The 17,679-nt window shown below is 40.6% G+C and overlaps 1 protein-coding gene across 12 annotated transcripts in view; it reads left to right on the top strand.

The window, feature by feature from the left end:
* Positions 1-17,679, top strand: part of dlg2 (discs, large homolog 2 (Drosophila)) — a 229,376-nt gene that overhangs the window by 42,389 nt on the left and 169,308 nt on the right. For all 12 annotated transcript variants that reach the window (XM_029449072.1, XM_029449077.1, XM_029449079.1 and 9 more), the window contains one exon: positions 353-504. In XM_029449072.1, the coding sequence (XP_029304932.1) occupies positions 353-504 (152 nt within the window). The remainder of the gene's footprint in view (positions 1-352; positions 505-17,679) is intronic.

Consider the following 17,679-nt stretch of genomic DNA (forward strand, 5'->3'; position numbering starts at 1 on the left):
AAGAGCTTGTTGGGAAACATTTTTATATATTTATAACGTCAATATAGTTATAATTGAGTATTTATCCCAAGTCTTGAAAACAGAAATGTTGATTTACAGCAAGACTCTGGATTCAATCACTGGTGACTCGTTTCTTTGTGGAGTTGCAAATCTATATGCAGAACCTAACGTTATTGAACTGTAAGAATCTCAGTTCTATCATTTTTAAGTACAGTGCACTTCTTGTAGCACTGATTCAGGTTCAACTGGTATCCACATCAGATTAGCTTATTTAACTGATGAGACAGTTAACTGTGTTGTCTGTGGAGGAAATAATCAGCACCTGAGTCATGCAATATCTTTATTTCCACAGATATCCAGGAGTTTTATGAAGTGACGCTGCTAAACACACAGAAGAGCTGTGAGCAAAAGCTGGAGGAGGTCAACCACATGGCGGACAAGTGGGAGAAGAATGGTTCAATACAAAACTCTGAGCTTGCACACTCTGTCTTTCAAGTGGAGGAGGTGAGTCTATGACGGTGTATCAGACCAGCAACACATAGACATACCTGGACTGAAGAATACTCTCCATGACTAGGTTTCTAAAGCCATTCAACAAGCAGAACTAAAGCAAGTGGAGGCTGAGGCGGAGAAATCTCTTGCCGGCAGCAGTCACAGCAGCAAAGCATAAATAAGCAGACATGCTGAATAAGAGGTTTAATGCTTTAAATAGACTGCCAAGTCACTGTAGGGAGATGTGCTGTTTGTGGTGAGCTGTCATCTGAACAGCATAATGTCAGAAGTAGCTTATTTAAATATATAATTTGTTATCACAGGCTCATTGGTCATGAAGATATAGAGAAAGATGCCCATTTAAATATTAATGAGTAAAACTGATGATTGTGAAACTACTGTAACTCCTCATTTCTTTAAAGGGGATGCTTACCAATTTTACACATCAAGTTCAAAGTACTCGTATAATGTCCTTTGAGGCTCTGAAGGGAGCTTTCCAAGTTTAAAAGAATTGGACAGAAAGAAAGCCTGAGTTACAACCGGAGGTGCAGAGTTTGAAAAAAGGATGACACAGGGAGGGTCTAATGAAAGGAAGTATTCAATTGCTTCACCCTAAAAGTCAGGATATCTTGTTCTCTACTGCTTTGATTTTGACCACTACTATTGTCTAATGATCCTTTTTTCTAACTAACTGGCATTTGAAATGGTTTGTTCATAGTACATTAATAATTGTGCATCAGACAATACTACAGTGATTTTACCATATCATTAGGAAATCTCAAACTACAAACTTACCACATATACAAGCCAGTATATAAACATGAATGCTGTTTTTCCTATACCACCTTGGTACAGCAAAGTGCTTCAAAGTCTACTAGGTGTTCCTGGAAGCATTTGCTTCACAGGGTTCAAGCAATAATTGGCTAGCCTTAGGGCTAAATCTTGTAAACAAATCATTCTCGCCTCCTGGGTTGACGAGAAACCCGTTGAAGTTTGTTGAAATATGGCACGAGATTTCTAAGAAAGCCTCACTAAAGTCATGAGCAAGGATGGAATATAAAAAGGTGTCTTCTAGAAATCTTTTTCATGTGGTTTTCATCTTCACACAACATTATGTCTTTTCTAGTGAGGTAACAAGTCTTTAATGTATTCATGTTTACGCTAATTACGTGTAGCTGTTGACCCATGTAGTAAATCCAGAGTAAGAGTAGTGTCAGTGGGAAATGTTTCAGGTTTTGGGATGCATTGCAGATATGATGAGTTAATCTGCAGATCACGATCATGCTGCTGAAACACTTAATAACAAGGCTTAAATGATTTGCACATTGCAAAGGAAATATGACAGCTTTAATTTCTGTCAATCCTATAGATTTGTACAGTTTACCAACTTCTTGGCAGCAGCAGCAGCTGTAACCTGGCTGTTTAGTTTATCCAACTCTTTTAAACATTATACCCCACAAGCCTTTGTGAACTACATTCAAACCTTAACAATAAAAAATACACATGGAGTTTATTTGAGAAACGTTTACATCATACCAGGGTTTCCGTCAGAGAGTGTGAGAGTGTGTGTTGGAGAGTTAGTTATTGTGATATAAATAAAAATATATAATATATTTAACAGCTAACGTTAACGGAGGTTACATTGAGTTACATTATGATGACAAACGGGATCGGGGCATATCTTAGACACATCAGGTTTTTTTCCAAAGCTAACGGATGTAGTTTAGGAGTGTTAGTAAACAAAGTTCTGAGGACACTATGACTGCCTATCAAATCAATCCAGCAAACTTCTTGTTTAACAAAGCATTTATTAATATGACAAGCATGGAACATTTACCCAGCTGGGTGACCATCCTGTTTCACAGCCTCATCTCTCCGCTGTTCTACAGAATGGTCCCGCCTACTGGTTACATCCGTGTATATATCATTTCTGGTCTTTGACGTCATCACGTCACATCCTACGGGGTCTTCGAACGACTCTGTCAGGGTCGCTCTCATATTATGCATTCACAATATCACAGTGATTATGATCACAATGAGTCACAATTATCCCTGATATGATAAGACAGTTATGAGTGAGTTGAGTTTCATATAAGTCTAAGTATGAGCTTTATTTAATACATATAGTACCTAACATTTCTTCACATTAGCTATGTAAATACGAGCACTTGTCAGTTATTACACAAGAGAATACATTTATTAGTTAATTATATCACAAATTCCCTCCTTACACACCATTTATGGTGTGTATAATACTATTGATATATCAGGCACTTTTAATAACTGAGATGCAAATTCACTTTGGTCCAACCAACAACTTTGGTATACAAATACAATCACAAAGTGTACCATATCACCTTTATGGTGCATCAAAAACAATTTTTTAGTATAGTTGACATGTCTTCAGTGCAAAACTTAACTTCAGTGCATAAAAATAACTGTAATATAAAAGATAATTTTAATATAAAAATCCACTTTCAGTATAGAAATTAATTTAGTGTATAAAACAATAGAGTATAAATAGAACAAAACAAAAACAAAAAATATAACATTTTAAACGTTAAGCTTGTTTTAACAAGCCTATTATTAACGGTATGATCAATAGAATACTTATCATCATCCTATACTGACCAAACCAACTTCACAAGAGAGCTTGTGTAGTGATTTTCTACCCCACTGTTATTTGATTTCTAGCTTTGAATTTATTGGGCACACCTCGTGGTACTCATATGGAGTCTATGTAAATTGTGGAGCTGAAACGTCCACCGGGAACAGAACGTTTGGATCGACTCAGGAAACTTTCTGTCACGGTGTGGTGAAGGTGAGGACCCAAATGCAGTTCACGAGCAGGACACGAGCAGCACACGAGCAGGACACGACGTAACATGAATGACAATCCCACAAAACACACTGGGGCAGACAGGGATAAATACACAGACACCAAACAAGGGAACAAGACACAGCTGGGGGAGAAAGGCAGAAACATAAGGGCAGAGTAAATGGACACAGGAGGAACACATTAACAATCAGAAGGAGAGGGTAAAGACACAGACAGGAAGTACCACTAAACATATAACAAGGGGGAGTGAACACTTCAACATAAAACAGGACACCAAAGAACAAGCAGATTGTTACACTTTCCCCATTAAGGCCCTGTCACACATGCCCGTATGGCAGAAACGTATACGAAAAACAGCCCACAATTTGTCAGAGTCCAAATACGTCCAACTTTTGATCGGATCGGATTGGATCCGGAACGTGCACAGAGTCGTATGTCTAACAGATTGATACGCATACATAACATATCCCACACATGCACAACACGTATTCGACTAATACATAACGTAATGGTTCTACCACACAGGTCCGTATGGCGGAAACGAATGCAGGCGCATACGAAATACACGGTATTACGCTGGTGTGTGTCGATATAAATTAGGGGTATGTTGGACATAAGTAGTATTCGTGAGGAGCACGGCGTTTTACGCGAGGGTACTGTGTTGAACGCTGAAGCCGTAAGCATATTTTGAGCATGTTCAAAATATTCTGACGTACGTAATGTGTGGGTCATAGTGTCATGCATACGGAAAGTTACATAAGACATACGTGATGACGTCAGAGGTACGGCAGTCATATATATATATACATATACGTTGATATACGAGATGGTGAACCGATTTATTGATAACGCGTGGATAACCCATTCGTGACGACGGAGTGACCTATTAAACGTGCTGTACAGTACAGCTAGCATTTCTGGAGCGTATTGAGGTTGGAGTATAAATAGGGTCCCCGTGAGTAGCTCATCCTCACTTCTTCACAGCACGTCTTGCTGAATACATCAACCCAGCAACGCACATCTGGCACGACGGGTCCTCCCAGGCTGGGGCCAGCACTGGGCTCATCGGTGTCGCTGTCTGCCTCCATTACCTCGGTCAGGATGCGGTTCATGGCCAGTTTCACCATTTCTACCTCCGCTTGGACATGGTCACCAGGCTGTCACGCACATAGTTGGCGAAGGCGGTACGCTGGGTGAGCGGCTGCTGGTGCTCCTGTCTGACCTGCAGGTCTCTGAGGGCTGCAGCAGAGACACGCTTTTAGAGGGATGATAGAAGGGCCTCTTCGACATCCTGCACCCGCTTGCTCATGGACCCGCCAAGCCGCAGTTCCGTGTACGCAGCTTCAGCAGAGTCTAGGTCACCGGGATGTCCATCGATGGCAGCTTTGATCTGCAAAGACACAATAATACAAAGAATAAGCGATATGACGGAAGATTATATAGTCATTAAAAGAATGAGGTCACAGATATATGTCATTCTTAGGGCAGTACTTACACTTTTGCAGGGCTCACGCCTGTGTCGGACAACAGATGTCAGGAAGACGAACTTGTCCTTGATCCACCGCTCCATCTCTGTCAGCTCAGCTGCCCCATCCCCACTCTTTTTCTTATGGAGACGGGTGTTCGAATCCCTCAGGGATTTGAACCAGACTAAAAGATGGAAATCTGATGGGAATACAAATGATTGATATTAGTGTAATGCAGTGGGACTGTGAAACAATTAGGCCTATAGCATTTAACTATACACAAGGTTATGAATGATTTGTAATGTACTTCAGTGTTGTCCCTAGGTTTACTGCTGGGGGGGATGGGTGTTCAAGCCTGCAATACTATTAGTTAGGTTCAAATAATAGTGCACAACACAAGTAATACCATGATTGCTTCTTTTTCGGTCTTCGATCAGTTCATCACTTCCTCCCGATTCGCTTGCATTTAAATGCTACTCCTCAATCGCTCTGTGTGTACCTGGCCTGTACCACTACACCCGCCGTCTGCCCCCCTTCCTTCTTTCACATAATGGTATAATCCTAGTCTGTCCGCATGGTGTGCCCATCAAAATAAAGTCCCCTGCCCCTGCATGGACTGTCGCATAACAACAGTACTTTTTTATTATTGTACACTCTTCGTTCGGAGGGGGGGGGCACAGGTTGGTCCAGGCTCTGTGTTACAGGGGCACAGGCCCCTGTTGGCCCCTATCCAGAACCGGATTCTTTACGTTCTCTCCTCTACCTTCCTCCGCTGTGTCTGACTGTAGGTGTGTGTGTGTGCGGAGTTTTGCCCTTTGCAATGCAGCGCAGAGGAGTGAATGTAAATACGCAAAGCAGACATCGAAACGTGCACATATATTAATAAGTTAAATAACATAAGTGTATGTAATAACATAAGCACCTGTTCAATATGACAAGTGAGTTGTGAATATAAAACAGAATAACCGTCTTGAACTTCAGGGGGGGGCACAGGGAAACACTGTACATTCGGTACTTTGTCCTACACACTTATTTCACAGTAACAATAGGCCTTATATGCTTCGGCCTACATATAACGGCAACAATCATTAAAGAAAGACACCTGTTAAAGCGAGCCCCGTTTTAGCCATTTGCACATGGTGGGAAGTATTAGAGTGTGCCACATCAAAGGCTGTCCGCTAGTGTGTTCTGCCCATGAGTGCAGCCTGGTCTTCCCACAGTTTGCCCTTCTTGTCTGCCCTCCTGTAGTCACTCCTATTGCAGTCCCAGATGATGGGATTCTCCCCGATAAACTCCAGCATAATCTCCTCATGGTCAACGGACAATGAGAAGTCCGACTTCTTGGCCCTCTCCTCTTCCTCTTTGTCTCCTCCTGGGGCTGCACAGAGGAGTTGGAGGCGACAGAAGACTCACGGGAGCCACAGGTGCTATCACGGGAAGGAGACGGAGACTCTTTGCGGCCTCTGGAGGAGGATGTTGATGATGATGATGCAGCGGCCGGTGGAGATGGTGGCCTGGTCCTCTTGCCCTTTACTCTACCTCGGCCCCTGGGTGCTTTCTCAGCCACTTTCCCGTTTTCACGGTCCTCTTGGGTCGCATGTTCACTGCTTGGGTAATGTTGTTTCTGTGACGGGATCGGCGACATATTTATAGACACGGGTCACGTGATCGTTCGAAGGCCGCAGACGAAACACCGAACATGCCAGAAATATGGCCCTTTCATACTGAATATGTTGCAGATACGACAGACATAAATTTATGCATAGCTAACAATTAGGTTGTCCACCCGGTATCAATTCGTTGGCTGTTGGGTTCACGTCACGTATATCGATTTACGACTGCCGTACCTCGAACGTCTTTGATATGCTCGACACATGTTTACGGCTTCAGCGTTCAACACAGTACCCCAGCGTCAAAACGCCGTGTTCCTCACGAATACTACTTATGTCCAGCATACCCCTAATTTATATCGACGCACACCAGCGTAATGCCAATATTTCATATGCGCCGGCATTCGTTTCCGCCATACGGACATGCGTGACAGGGCCTTTAGACAGATTTATTCCCTCGTCTATATTCGGTCAATGTTAACTGGTTTTATCTGCTTACTTAGACTGGCATTCAAGTAATTGTAACAGGTGTAAAGTGAGTGTAATATATGGACTATTTATCCTCTGATGCTGATTCTAGATTCACAATCTAATTAGTCATTTCCATTTTGTTCCAGCAGGTTTAAATCTTGTCTAACTTCTGCCAATGAGCGAGAAGGCGCCGGTGTGGGTACACAGTGTGTGAGGTGGTGCCAAGTAGCTTCTGTTTTACCTTTTCTTTTGTGGACCATGGCCCTTACCCAATCACCTGTTCCAACAGGAGTCTCTGGTTTAGCTGGTGCATAAATATAAAAATTGCATAAATATCTATACAAAATATAAACAGTGGAGTTGATGTACAAATCTATTTTGATAAAGCCATTCACGCTGAAGATACCAGTGACATGAGAACTTTCCATTTCCCGAACCATCTTTCCATAGCATCACCAAACTAATTCTCTACTCTTGAATTCTCTGCTAATTCTTCACCTAATGTTGTCAATCTTTATAAGGCTCTGGTGACTGATCTCTCTGAAACAGTATTATTTGATAAAATTGTGCAACAGGATGAGCCAAACATGGCACACACACCTCCTTTCTCTGCTAGGAGCATGTCTAAAGCCATTCTATCATGTCATTAAGCTGGAAGCTGCTTGTTGTTCAGCTTGCCCCTTAACTGCATCCCTTGTAATAATTAATAAACCTCTGTTAGATGCAATACATGTAATTAATCCAATCCACATTCTTATTGGTAGTTGCCCACCATAAAAACAATGAGTCGAAACCTTCTTCGATTTGATCTCTGGCACTCCCCGGGGCACTCCTACTGCATCTTTGTATGCATTGGAGCTGAAGCTCTCCCCAGGTGCTGTGTTTCTCTTCAATCGAGTTCAAGCTCACAAGACTTTGACCTGTTATGGGCCAAACATAGAACATAGAAACGCTCGACCAGTGTCATCAATGCACATATTTTGTCTTGTGCTATTGGCTTTGTGAGTTGAATATCTCTTAAGGAGATTTTTGCAAATTGGGCTGAGTGGTTCTGTTACACCGTGCATCATTTTTAACAGACAGGTTTACTCTGTGTTATTTGTCCGAATAGAAATGGGACTGGGCTTTAAAGCAAGGAGTGGCCTGGCTGGTACACACACGCAATACAATTCAATATCTTTACTGAGCTGGCGGTATACAACTTCCAGTCAAGCCACATATTATTTTCTACATATCCTGTCTCCATGCCTACTTTATTTCTTACTGAAGTAACTTTATATCCTTTCCTACTGACTGCTTTGAGATTGCAGTCTTCTTGTTTTCTACCTTCATCCTATATGTCCTTGTGGACCTGCTCCTAAAACCTCAGCTGCTTAAAACAAACAGTCTCTAATCTCTGGGATGCGATGAAACGATGGTGAGGAATAATGGATCACAATCATTTATTTTCTTACATGTCACTCCTCTTGCTCCTTTGAGTACATTTATTCTGCTTGTTAAATTTTTATTCAGAAAACCTGATGCATCTTGTACAGTATTGCCTCATCCATCTTGGATGTTGACCATACTGTCTTACTCCAGTTTCTACTCCTGGGGAACTGAATGTCCTCTCCGTGGCGCAGATGTGCTCCTCTGCCCACCTGATCTGTTTTGCATATTGTTAGAGAAGAGGGACAGGTTATTACGTCACAGAAATCAAATTTGATGTAGTTGTGCAGTCTCTACTGACTGTGATGTTCTTTTAGGTTCCATGTTTCTCACCAGATGAGTGGGAACACCATCACAATATGATCTGATTTGATTTTGATGATCTAACTATGTTGACTGGTTGTTTCTGTACAGGGCTATAATCACCCTCCTGTGATGACTCTGACTTCCGTTTCACAGTCCCCTTCTAAAACTTCGGATGTGTTGATTCTTCACTGATGTTGAGACAAGTGTCCCTATGGGTACCACGTCCTTGTGTAGTCAAACTTCACCACGAAGAGGTCCAGTTTCTGCTTTTATGGAGTCAGTGTCTCTCACAGGAGTGGGTGATATATTTACCATTTTACAGTGTGTCAGGTGTCTCCAGGATGCTCTCTCTTTAACTGGGACTGCTGTGGGTCAATAGGATTTGAAACAGTCCATCCCATCTTGGAGAATGCCAGTCCTTCCTTTTGATCATCTTTTAGGAGACCAATCTCCAGGTTTCACTGGACTCTCCTCTCTTCGAGTTCTCTGTTCACAACTAATTTCGTAATATCTTTTCTTTTTAACAGTTATGACATTTCTTCTTCTAGGTCTACTTCTGGATGCGATTGTTTGTCCATAAGTTCTCTCATAGCTGGAATATAAATCAACTCAAATGGCGATAAGCCTCTTGCAAAATGTGCATTTTTAATATTACTGGTGCTAAACACGTCATCCAGTTAATGCTAATATATACAATTTTTATTCTGTTATTTCATACTATTATTAATGCTCTTTCCCATTCATTTACATCAGACTGTGATTGAATTATTCTGTCTAATGTTTTATGTTTTTGCAGTGAAGCACTTTGGGCTGCAATTCTTAAATAAAGCTTATTCTTATTCTTATTATTCTTATCCTTTACTAACATTACCTTATTTTACAGTTAATTTAGCTGTAAACACTATTATCGTTAAACTATATTCTATTTCCTTCACATTTATTTAGTTCACTAAAATCCATGCAGATGTGCTGAAACGGATATTCTGGAGTAGGCATTCGGCCTTAAAATCAAATGCTATGAATATACTCTCAATTAATATAATACTCAATATAATACTCCCTCCTTTTGAGACATGGTCAAATACCGTGTCTCAATACACACACATTTATATAAGCTTCTTGGTAGTACTAAGTTCTTCTCTGGTCAAGTATTCTTTCGAAAGTCGTCTCTGTCTTGCATGCAATTATTCTTAGTCCAAACGGCTTTTTCTTACTTTGTAGCTGCATTCTGCATCTCTTTCAATATCTCTGTCTTGTGTTCTGGCGTGTTTGTCTTCTCATGTACCTATTGTTGCCTACTGAAACTGGATCAGTTCTTATTGTATGTGTTGTGCCTTTATATAAAGCAATATACTTTGGTAGCTGTACTGCCTTCAATAAGTCTTCTATTACAGTGTGATTAATATGTTTGTTAGTCAATGTTACCCTACCTCTATTCTGTCTCTGTTGAGCAAACACATGTAATGTTGTACATGCATAGTTACCATCTGTGTAGATATTTACAACTTTGTCTTTCTTTTATCTGCATGTCACTGTCAATGCTATCGGTTCTGCTCCTTTGCTGACAGATGATTAGGTAGAGCTTCTGCTTTTAATACTTTGGTCTGTGTCACATATATCTATATACATCTTGTCACATTCGGACCCTCTAGTTTACTTTACATGATCTGTTAACAAACATTTCTATCTCTGATTCCTCTTAGGGAATGTCAGTCAAGTCTGGTCTTGGTGAAGTTTCTTGTCCGTCTCTATCGTTCAGTCATGTGGTTCTCCGTCTTCAGCTGTTGGTAATAATGTAGATGGATCAAAGTTGTACATTATTCTATAGTTAGGTGTGGTTGTGAAAACAAAACTGCCACTGCATGCCTGGTGCCTTGCAGGTGACATGTAGGTGATTTTGCTCTCCACCAACAAAACTGACACGGCATGTGCTACTGTTAAAGTCAATGGCCTGAATAACACTTGATGCAGAGGCCTGACCTGCCATTGAAGCTGCAATTACTGCTTATGTGCAGTCAGGCATCGCCTTATCTACTGGGTCTAATTTTGAAGAGTAGTAAACCACTGGTCTACTCTTATCGCCATGGTTTTGTGTTAATACTAATGTCATAAAGTCTGCTGTTTAAATAAAAGGTTTCTTATAGTCTGGTATTGCTAAAACAGATGAGTTTACCAAAACTTTCTTAATTTTCTTAAATGATTCGTCAGCTGTTTCATTCCATATTATCTTATCAGATGCTGACATGGGGTTTTCAGGAATCAGTTTTGGCAGAGGATTAATTAATAGTGCATCATTTGGCACTCAGCTTCTACAGAATTTACATAATTTGTCTCTTAGTCTGGTTTAGGTGCTTCTAATTAAGTTTTCTTCCTCTCCTCTTCAAGTGCTCTGTCTGATTGTGAAATGTTGTAACTCAAATCCTTTACTATTGATTTGAACAATTGTAGTTTATTATATCAAGGCGCTCACCATATCCTTATGGGATTCTTGTGTAAGTGCACACTTCCTTCCCTCATACTGGAAAGCAAACTAAATCTGACTTTCTTTTGCCACTTGGCTGGAAAAGAATGCGTTTGCTATATCTATTATTAAAAGATTTGCTCTCTGGATCTATGGATGCTCTTGGTACTACAACTTTATTTACAACCTGTAAATCTGGAACCATTCTCCATCCTATATATGGAAATTTTCCTTACTGGACATATGGATTGCTCCTGGCACTTGATCAAATTCTCTCAGACACTTCTTGTTTAAACAGATACCATCTCTAATATGGCCTGATATTAAAGTCTTTTTTAAATTTATTTTATTCTGAACGTAATCTATCGTTAGCTGATTTTACTGCGATTGTTTTTATTTTACGCTCTTTATTCTGAGTATTTTGCGGCTCTGTTCTGCTCTAATTACTGTTCTGTCTGCTCCGGAATTACACAAAAAGTCTACATATCTGTCATCCACACACTTATGAAACATGGTTTCTCTAAAAAATAGGAGACATATTTTGAAACTTTACAATTCAGCCTATTTTAATTGGCTCTATGATAGTGTGTGTGAATGCAGATATACGACCTGGTTCTGGAAGTGTGGACCCCCTGTTGCTGGGGAGTCATGTTCTCCTGTCAGTCCTTTCTCTGACGTCTGGTCTCCCTCTGGTTTCACATTCTTCTTCTCTTTCGTCATAAAATATCTCTGCTACAGGGCGCTGCCCCTAGTGGCTCCCTGCTCTTATTTTCTCTAAAACTTCATCACTTAATTGTCCATTTTTTAACATGATTGACACAGGGAGTGGTGCTCCCTTTAATATATTCATGGATGGATTAAACTTTTCTCCTAAAAAAGTTAAACTCTGTCTGTCCTCAGGCTTTTTGCAGATGAAGGTTGTACATTCCTATGGCCTACTGGTTGGTGGGGGAGGGGATGGGTACAATGTCTGTTTTAACCTCCTGTTTCCAAAGTCTTCCTCCCCCAGCTGCTTTTACTACCCCCACTGGGCCTGTGCTTCCTGTCTTTGAGTGACTGATCTTTTGAATATTTTTACAGGAGCTTGTGTTATTAGGTTTCTACTTCTATCGTACTCTAAATGGAGATATTAACATTTTGAGTATAATGAATATTGCGTGGTTATTTACTTTTTACAACCACATGGAAAAATTCAAAATGCCGAATTTTATTTTATTCTATACCCTAGCCCTAGTTTTCTACTACTTTTCCTGTCTTATTAATACAACTTTTGCGTTCTAATTTCCACCCCAATGCTTCAGCGTAAGACTCAAGGTTTAGCTTATCACAATTTACCTTCCCATTCCAAGCAGTAATTGAAGTAGCATTGAATAGCAACGAGTAGCTGGTTTCTAGCCTATGAGGCCTTTTCACAAAAATGTCTCCTTCTGTTAAGTTTTTTCAATTTAAAACAACATCAAAACCTCCCCGTGATTCGCTTCTATCTAATGATAGTGAAACAGTCAGTTTGTACGGCTAATTCCGAAGTTACAAACTCCAATGCATTAACAAAATATGTGGCGCTAGCTCCTGGCATTAGCTTTGGTCAGGCCCACTCACCTGTTGCGTTAGTAATATGTTAGCTTGGCTTAAACGCCTCAATTTGTTCACTTACAGACAATATTGCTTTTTAACAAAACACATTCTTCAATAAATAGTTTCCAACCGACACTGCATTAATATTAGTTTCATACAATCTACGCCAAATTAAATAGGGTTTTTATAGCCCCCGCTAAGAAGAGTTCACTCTCTTCTCACACAACCGAATTACTCTCTTTTGTTTTTACCTTAAACTATATCATATGCTCGTCTAGGGAAGATGAATTAATGTAGTAAGACAATGAGGTATTCGTCAACCACCACCACGTAATCACGTCCAAATCCAAATTCACTGTTAAGGCTCTCTCATTTTAGCCAGAACAGGCCGCTTTGGCCTTTTCCTAAACTCGTAAACTCACAGCAACTCTGTCAGCCGCGCTTCCTCTCTGAAGACTTGATAGTTAAACTTAAACTAAACAATCGAGCGCTACTTGAAAACCTTCTTTCAGGTTTTACCTTCTTTCAGGCCTTATTTATCTCTTATTTCTTACACCGGGTTCACTTTTAATACCTTATAGGCTACCATCTGTGCACAGTTTCATTTCATGTAGTATTTTCCAAACTCGTTCATCATCACATCAATTTAGCATTTGCAATATTATTTTTCATACGAGACTGCCGCCGGGGCATGCCGCTTGACAACTGCCCCTACAAATGACTATATAAGCTATGCAAATTCGACTAAACAGGCTTTGCATTTGCCGTCTCGATCAGCCCTGTGTGCAGTTATCAAACATCACTAACCTCTGGCCTCTCTGCAGTCGTCCTCTTTGTTCAAGATATCACGTCGGGGTCACTATTTTTGTTAGTAAACAAAGTTCTGAGGACACTATGACTGCCTATCAAATCAATCCAGCAAACTTCTTGTTTAACAAAGCATTTATTAATATGATAAGACAAGCATGGAACATTTACCCAGCTGGGTGACCATCCTGTTTCACAGCCTCCTCTCTCCACTGTTCTACAGAATGGTCCCGCCTACTGGTTACATCCGTGCATATATAATTTCCGGTCTTTGATGTCATCACGTCACATCCTACGGGGTCTTCGAACGACTCTGTCAGGGTCGCTCTCATATTATGCACTCACAATATCACAGTGATTAGGATCACAATGAGTCACAATTATCCCTGATATGATAAGACAGTTATGAGTGAGTGGAGCTTCTTATAAGTCTAAGTATGAGCTTTATTTAATACATATAGTACCTAACATTTCTTCACATTAGCTATGCAAATACGAGCACTTGTCAGTTATTACACAAGATCTTACATGTATTAGTTAATTATATCACAGGAGTGAGCCATTTAGTTCTTTCTCATCTCTGTTAAGAGTTGCACATGTGCAGTACCGATCAGGCACTGATAACCGCTAACAGATAAAACTATTTGTATGAGAGAAAAGTAAATATTTACCTGGGCAAGTAGATTTCTGACTTGGGCAAGTAAAAAAACAAAACATTAAAGGTGCCACCTTCTCCAAAGAGAAGTAGTATTAGGGGACAGTGTTTCTAAACCGGCTCCATATAATCTAATTTCCTCAATCATCTACACCACGGGTCGGGAACCTTTTTGGCTGGGAGAGCCATAATAAAAGCCAAATATTGTTTTATGTATTTTTATATTTATATATATTTAATAAAATGTTCTCTTTTATTAAATAAACGAAACGCGTATGTTATTTATCTCATTTATGAGCACGGTTCAGTGTTTACTGCACCGGTGTCAAACTCAAGGCAATTATATCCAGCCCGCGAGAAAATATCATGTGTCTATCATAACTGGCCCGCCGGTTTTGGTAATTAAATCAATGCATGGCACAACCACAGGAAAATACATATTTGAGGAAGTATCTAAATGTGTGAATGAAATGAAACTGCCCCGGGACAAACTGACGGGACTGACGACAGATGGAGCGCCTGCGATGTGGTGAAAATAACGGATTAGTGGGCAGGATTCGGGAGAAGATGCAACTGACGGTGTATCACTGCATCATACACCAGGAAGCGCTGTGTTGTAAAGCTCCGGAGATGGAACATGTAATAAGCACCGTAACACAGAGGCAATTTAAGTCTTTTCTGAACATGGCGGTGCGATGGCTGAGTCGAACGAAAGTGCTGAATAGATTTTTCGAGTTGCGTGAGGAAATCTGCCAGTTTTTGGAAAGCAAAGGGAAACACACCACAGATCTCTGGGATGAAAAGTGGCGATGTGAGCTGGCTTTTATGTGCGACATAATGAAGCATCTCACTGTTAAACCTCCAGCTTCAGGGCCGTGTGATCACGGACATGTATGATGCAGTGAGAGCGTTCCAAGCCAAGCTGCCTGTGGGAGACTCAGATGCAGCAAGGAAACTTTGGTCACTGTGTGTTTCCAAACACTGACAAACCATCTCCACCGCTGTCTTCTCCACCGCTGTCTTCTCCACCGCTGTCTTCCCGACCGCGCATTCTGCTGATAAACTGAGCGACTTTGCAACTCAAAAATTAAAATTGAACTGCTCAGCAATCTGTTTGCAGTTGACGTGGAAACAGCACCTGTGAACATCCAAATGGAGCTGATTGACCTCCAGTGTAACGACAAACTCAAGGCAAAGTATGACTCTGTGGGCGCTGCACAGTTTCCAAGCTTCATCCCCGAACGATCCCTCAACCCCGCCATCATGCCGCTCAGATGCTGCACACATACCTGTGTGAGCAGCTTTTCTCTGTGATGAAGATGAACAAAAACCCACACAGGAGTCGTCTCACTGATGCACACCTTTACTCACTGAGGGTTTCCACAGAACTTAAACTGGCAGCTACGAAAAGATTCCAAACATCTGTCTCTGACTGCATAAAAGGAGAATGTAGCCTACCTAAATATGTTCCATATCTTTTTGCACTTTATCCAATATGTCTATCCTGTTCAATAAATGTGGACCGTGTTTGGCCCTCGACGTAGTCCAAGTTTTTAATGCTGTCCCTCTCTGTGATTGAGTTTGACTCCCCTTGTCTACTACTTGCTTTGTACAGTTTCTCCTCTGCTCTGTTTCGCGAAGGGTGGGGCTTCGCTGCCGACACACACACCTGCGAACACACCTACAGTCAGAGACAGAGTGGAGAGGGGAGAACAAAAACAAATTCCGCTGCTAAATGTTTTACTTTAAAATTACACAGTATAATTATTTATTACTTGTTAATCATGTTAAAAAATGTCAGCTCAAAATTGCGTCATCGAAAGAGCCATATATGGCTCGCGAGTTCACATTGAACTCAGCCATTCAAATCTGTGCATTCCAGGTGGCAAACATTGTGACTCCGAATACAGACAGATGAGAGGTGAGAGGCGAGTGACAGACGGAAAGCGATTACCGATTAGACGAGTTAGCAATACGCAGAAGGAAACTACGTATTTCCAAACACTGACAAACCATCTCCACCGCTGTGTTCACGACAGCATTCTGCTGATCACCTGAGAGCATTTGCCGACTTTGCTGCTCAGATATTTTAATTGAACTGCTCAGCAATCCGTTTGCAGTTGACTTAAATATGTTCCATATCTTTTTGCACTTTATGTGTATCCTGTTCAATAAATGTGGACCGTGTTTGGCCCTCGACGTAGTCCCAGTTTTTAATGTTGGCCCTCTGTGAATGAGTTTGACCCCCCGGTCTACTGCTTGCTTTGCGCAGTTTCGCGACACACACACGCACACGCACACACACACACACGCGCGCGCTGTGCAGTCAGAGACAGAGCGGAGGAAAGGAGCGGGGAGAACTAAAAACAAAGCCGCTGCTAAATGTTTTACTTTAAAATGACACAGTATAATTATTTATTACTTGTTAATCATGTTAAAAAATGTCAGCTCAAAATTGTCTGCGAGCCATATCGCGTTATCAAAAGAGTCATATATGGCTCGCGAGCCATAGGTTCCCGACCCCTGCGGTAGACGATGGATGGATGGATGGATGGATGGAAATACATTTAAGTAAACAAAAGGTAGAAAATAATCAAATCTAACACAGAGCTTTTGCTTAAGCATAGCACCTGTAAATTATATATAACAATACTATTATTATTTTTATCAGCTCTCTCAGGTCCATTCAAACTGGCCTCCCCAGATTTCCTTTCCATATTCACACATATTCACATGCAACACGGTTATCTTTTACCGGCTGCAGTTTATAAACACCGTTGGCATTTACCAAACGTAATATAAATTTCACGGAGAGAGTAAAGCTACTGTTATCTGCTGACATCAAACTTGAACTCTCATGGCATTTACTCAAAAGTTTACAAATTGCCAAATAGGGAATTTAGCTTTTCGCTTTGACACCAGATCCTCCACCATCTTCTTGTAGGTCAACTGCCCGAACACCTGAAACACCGACTACCGAGGCAAGCCTAATTCATAGTTTGTAGAATAAACAGTGTTTTTGTTTGTGATTTTACTGAACTGAATTTATCTATTGTTACAGACCCTTTTATTTGATTAGATTTTTTATTAGGCAACTCTTTTAGCCCAACTTGGCTATTCTTCCAAGAGCCATCAAACACAAACAACATCATTTTAATAGATACAATAAGTAACAAACAATATTTATACAAGAAAACATTTCAAACCCACAGTAAGCCCAATACATTCTACAACACACACAATAACATTAAAACAACTGATGCCCTGTATATAGCCGGGAACCATCAAATATATAATCATTAACTACATATTTCTATTGTCTCACATTCATTAACTTCGGAAATCTCTTCTAACTATTCATAGACATTCCCCTACTGATGTATTTTTGTTCCATCTTTGATAAGCCTGATAAGAGAACTCTCTAGCTTTGGTAAGACATCATACGTCTTCGTATTAATACAATGTGACTCTCTCACCAAATGTAGTCGGTCATAAATAGAGTAGCTCTTGGTTTCTTCGTATGATGTACAGTATAACATAAACTCAAAAGGCTTATGTCAATTGTGTCT

The sequence above is a fragment of the Cottoperca gobio genome, chromosome 14 (genome assembly GCF_900634415.1).
Source record: "Cottoperca gobio chromosome 14, fCotGob3.1, whole genome shotgun sequence".
Classification (NCBI taxonomy): Eukaryota; Metazoa; Chordata; class Actinopteri; order Perciformes; family Bovichtidae; genus Cottoperca; species Cottoperca gobio.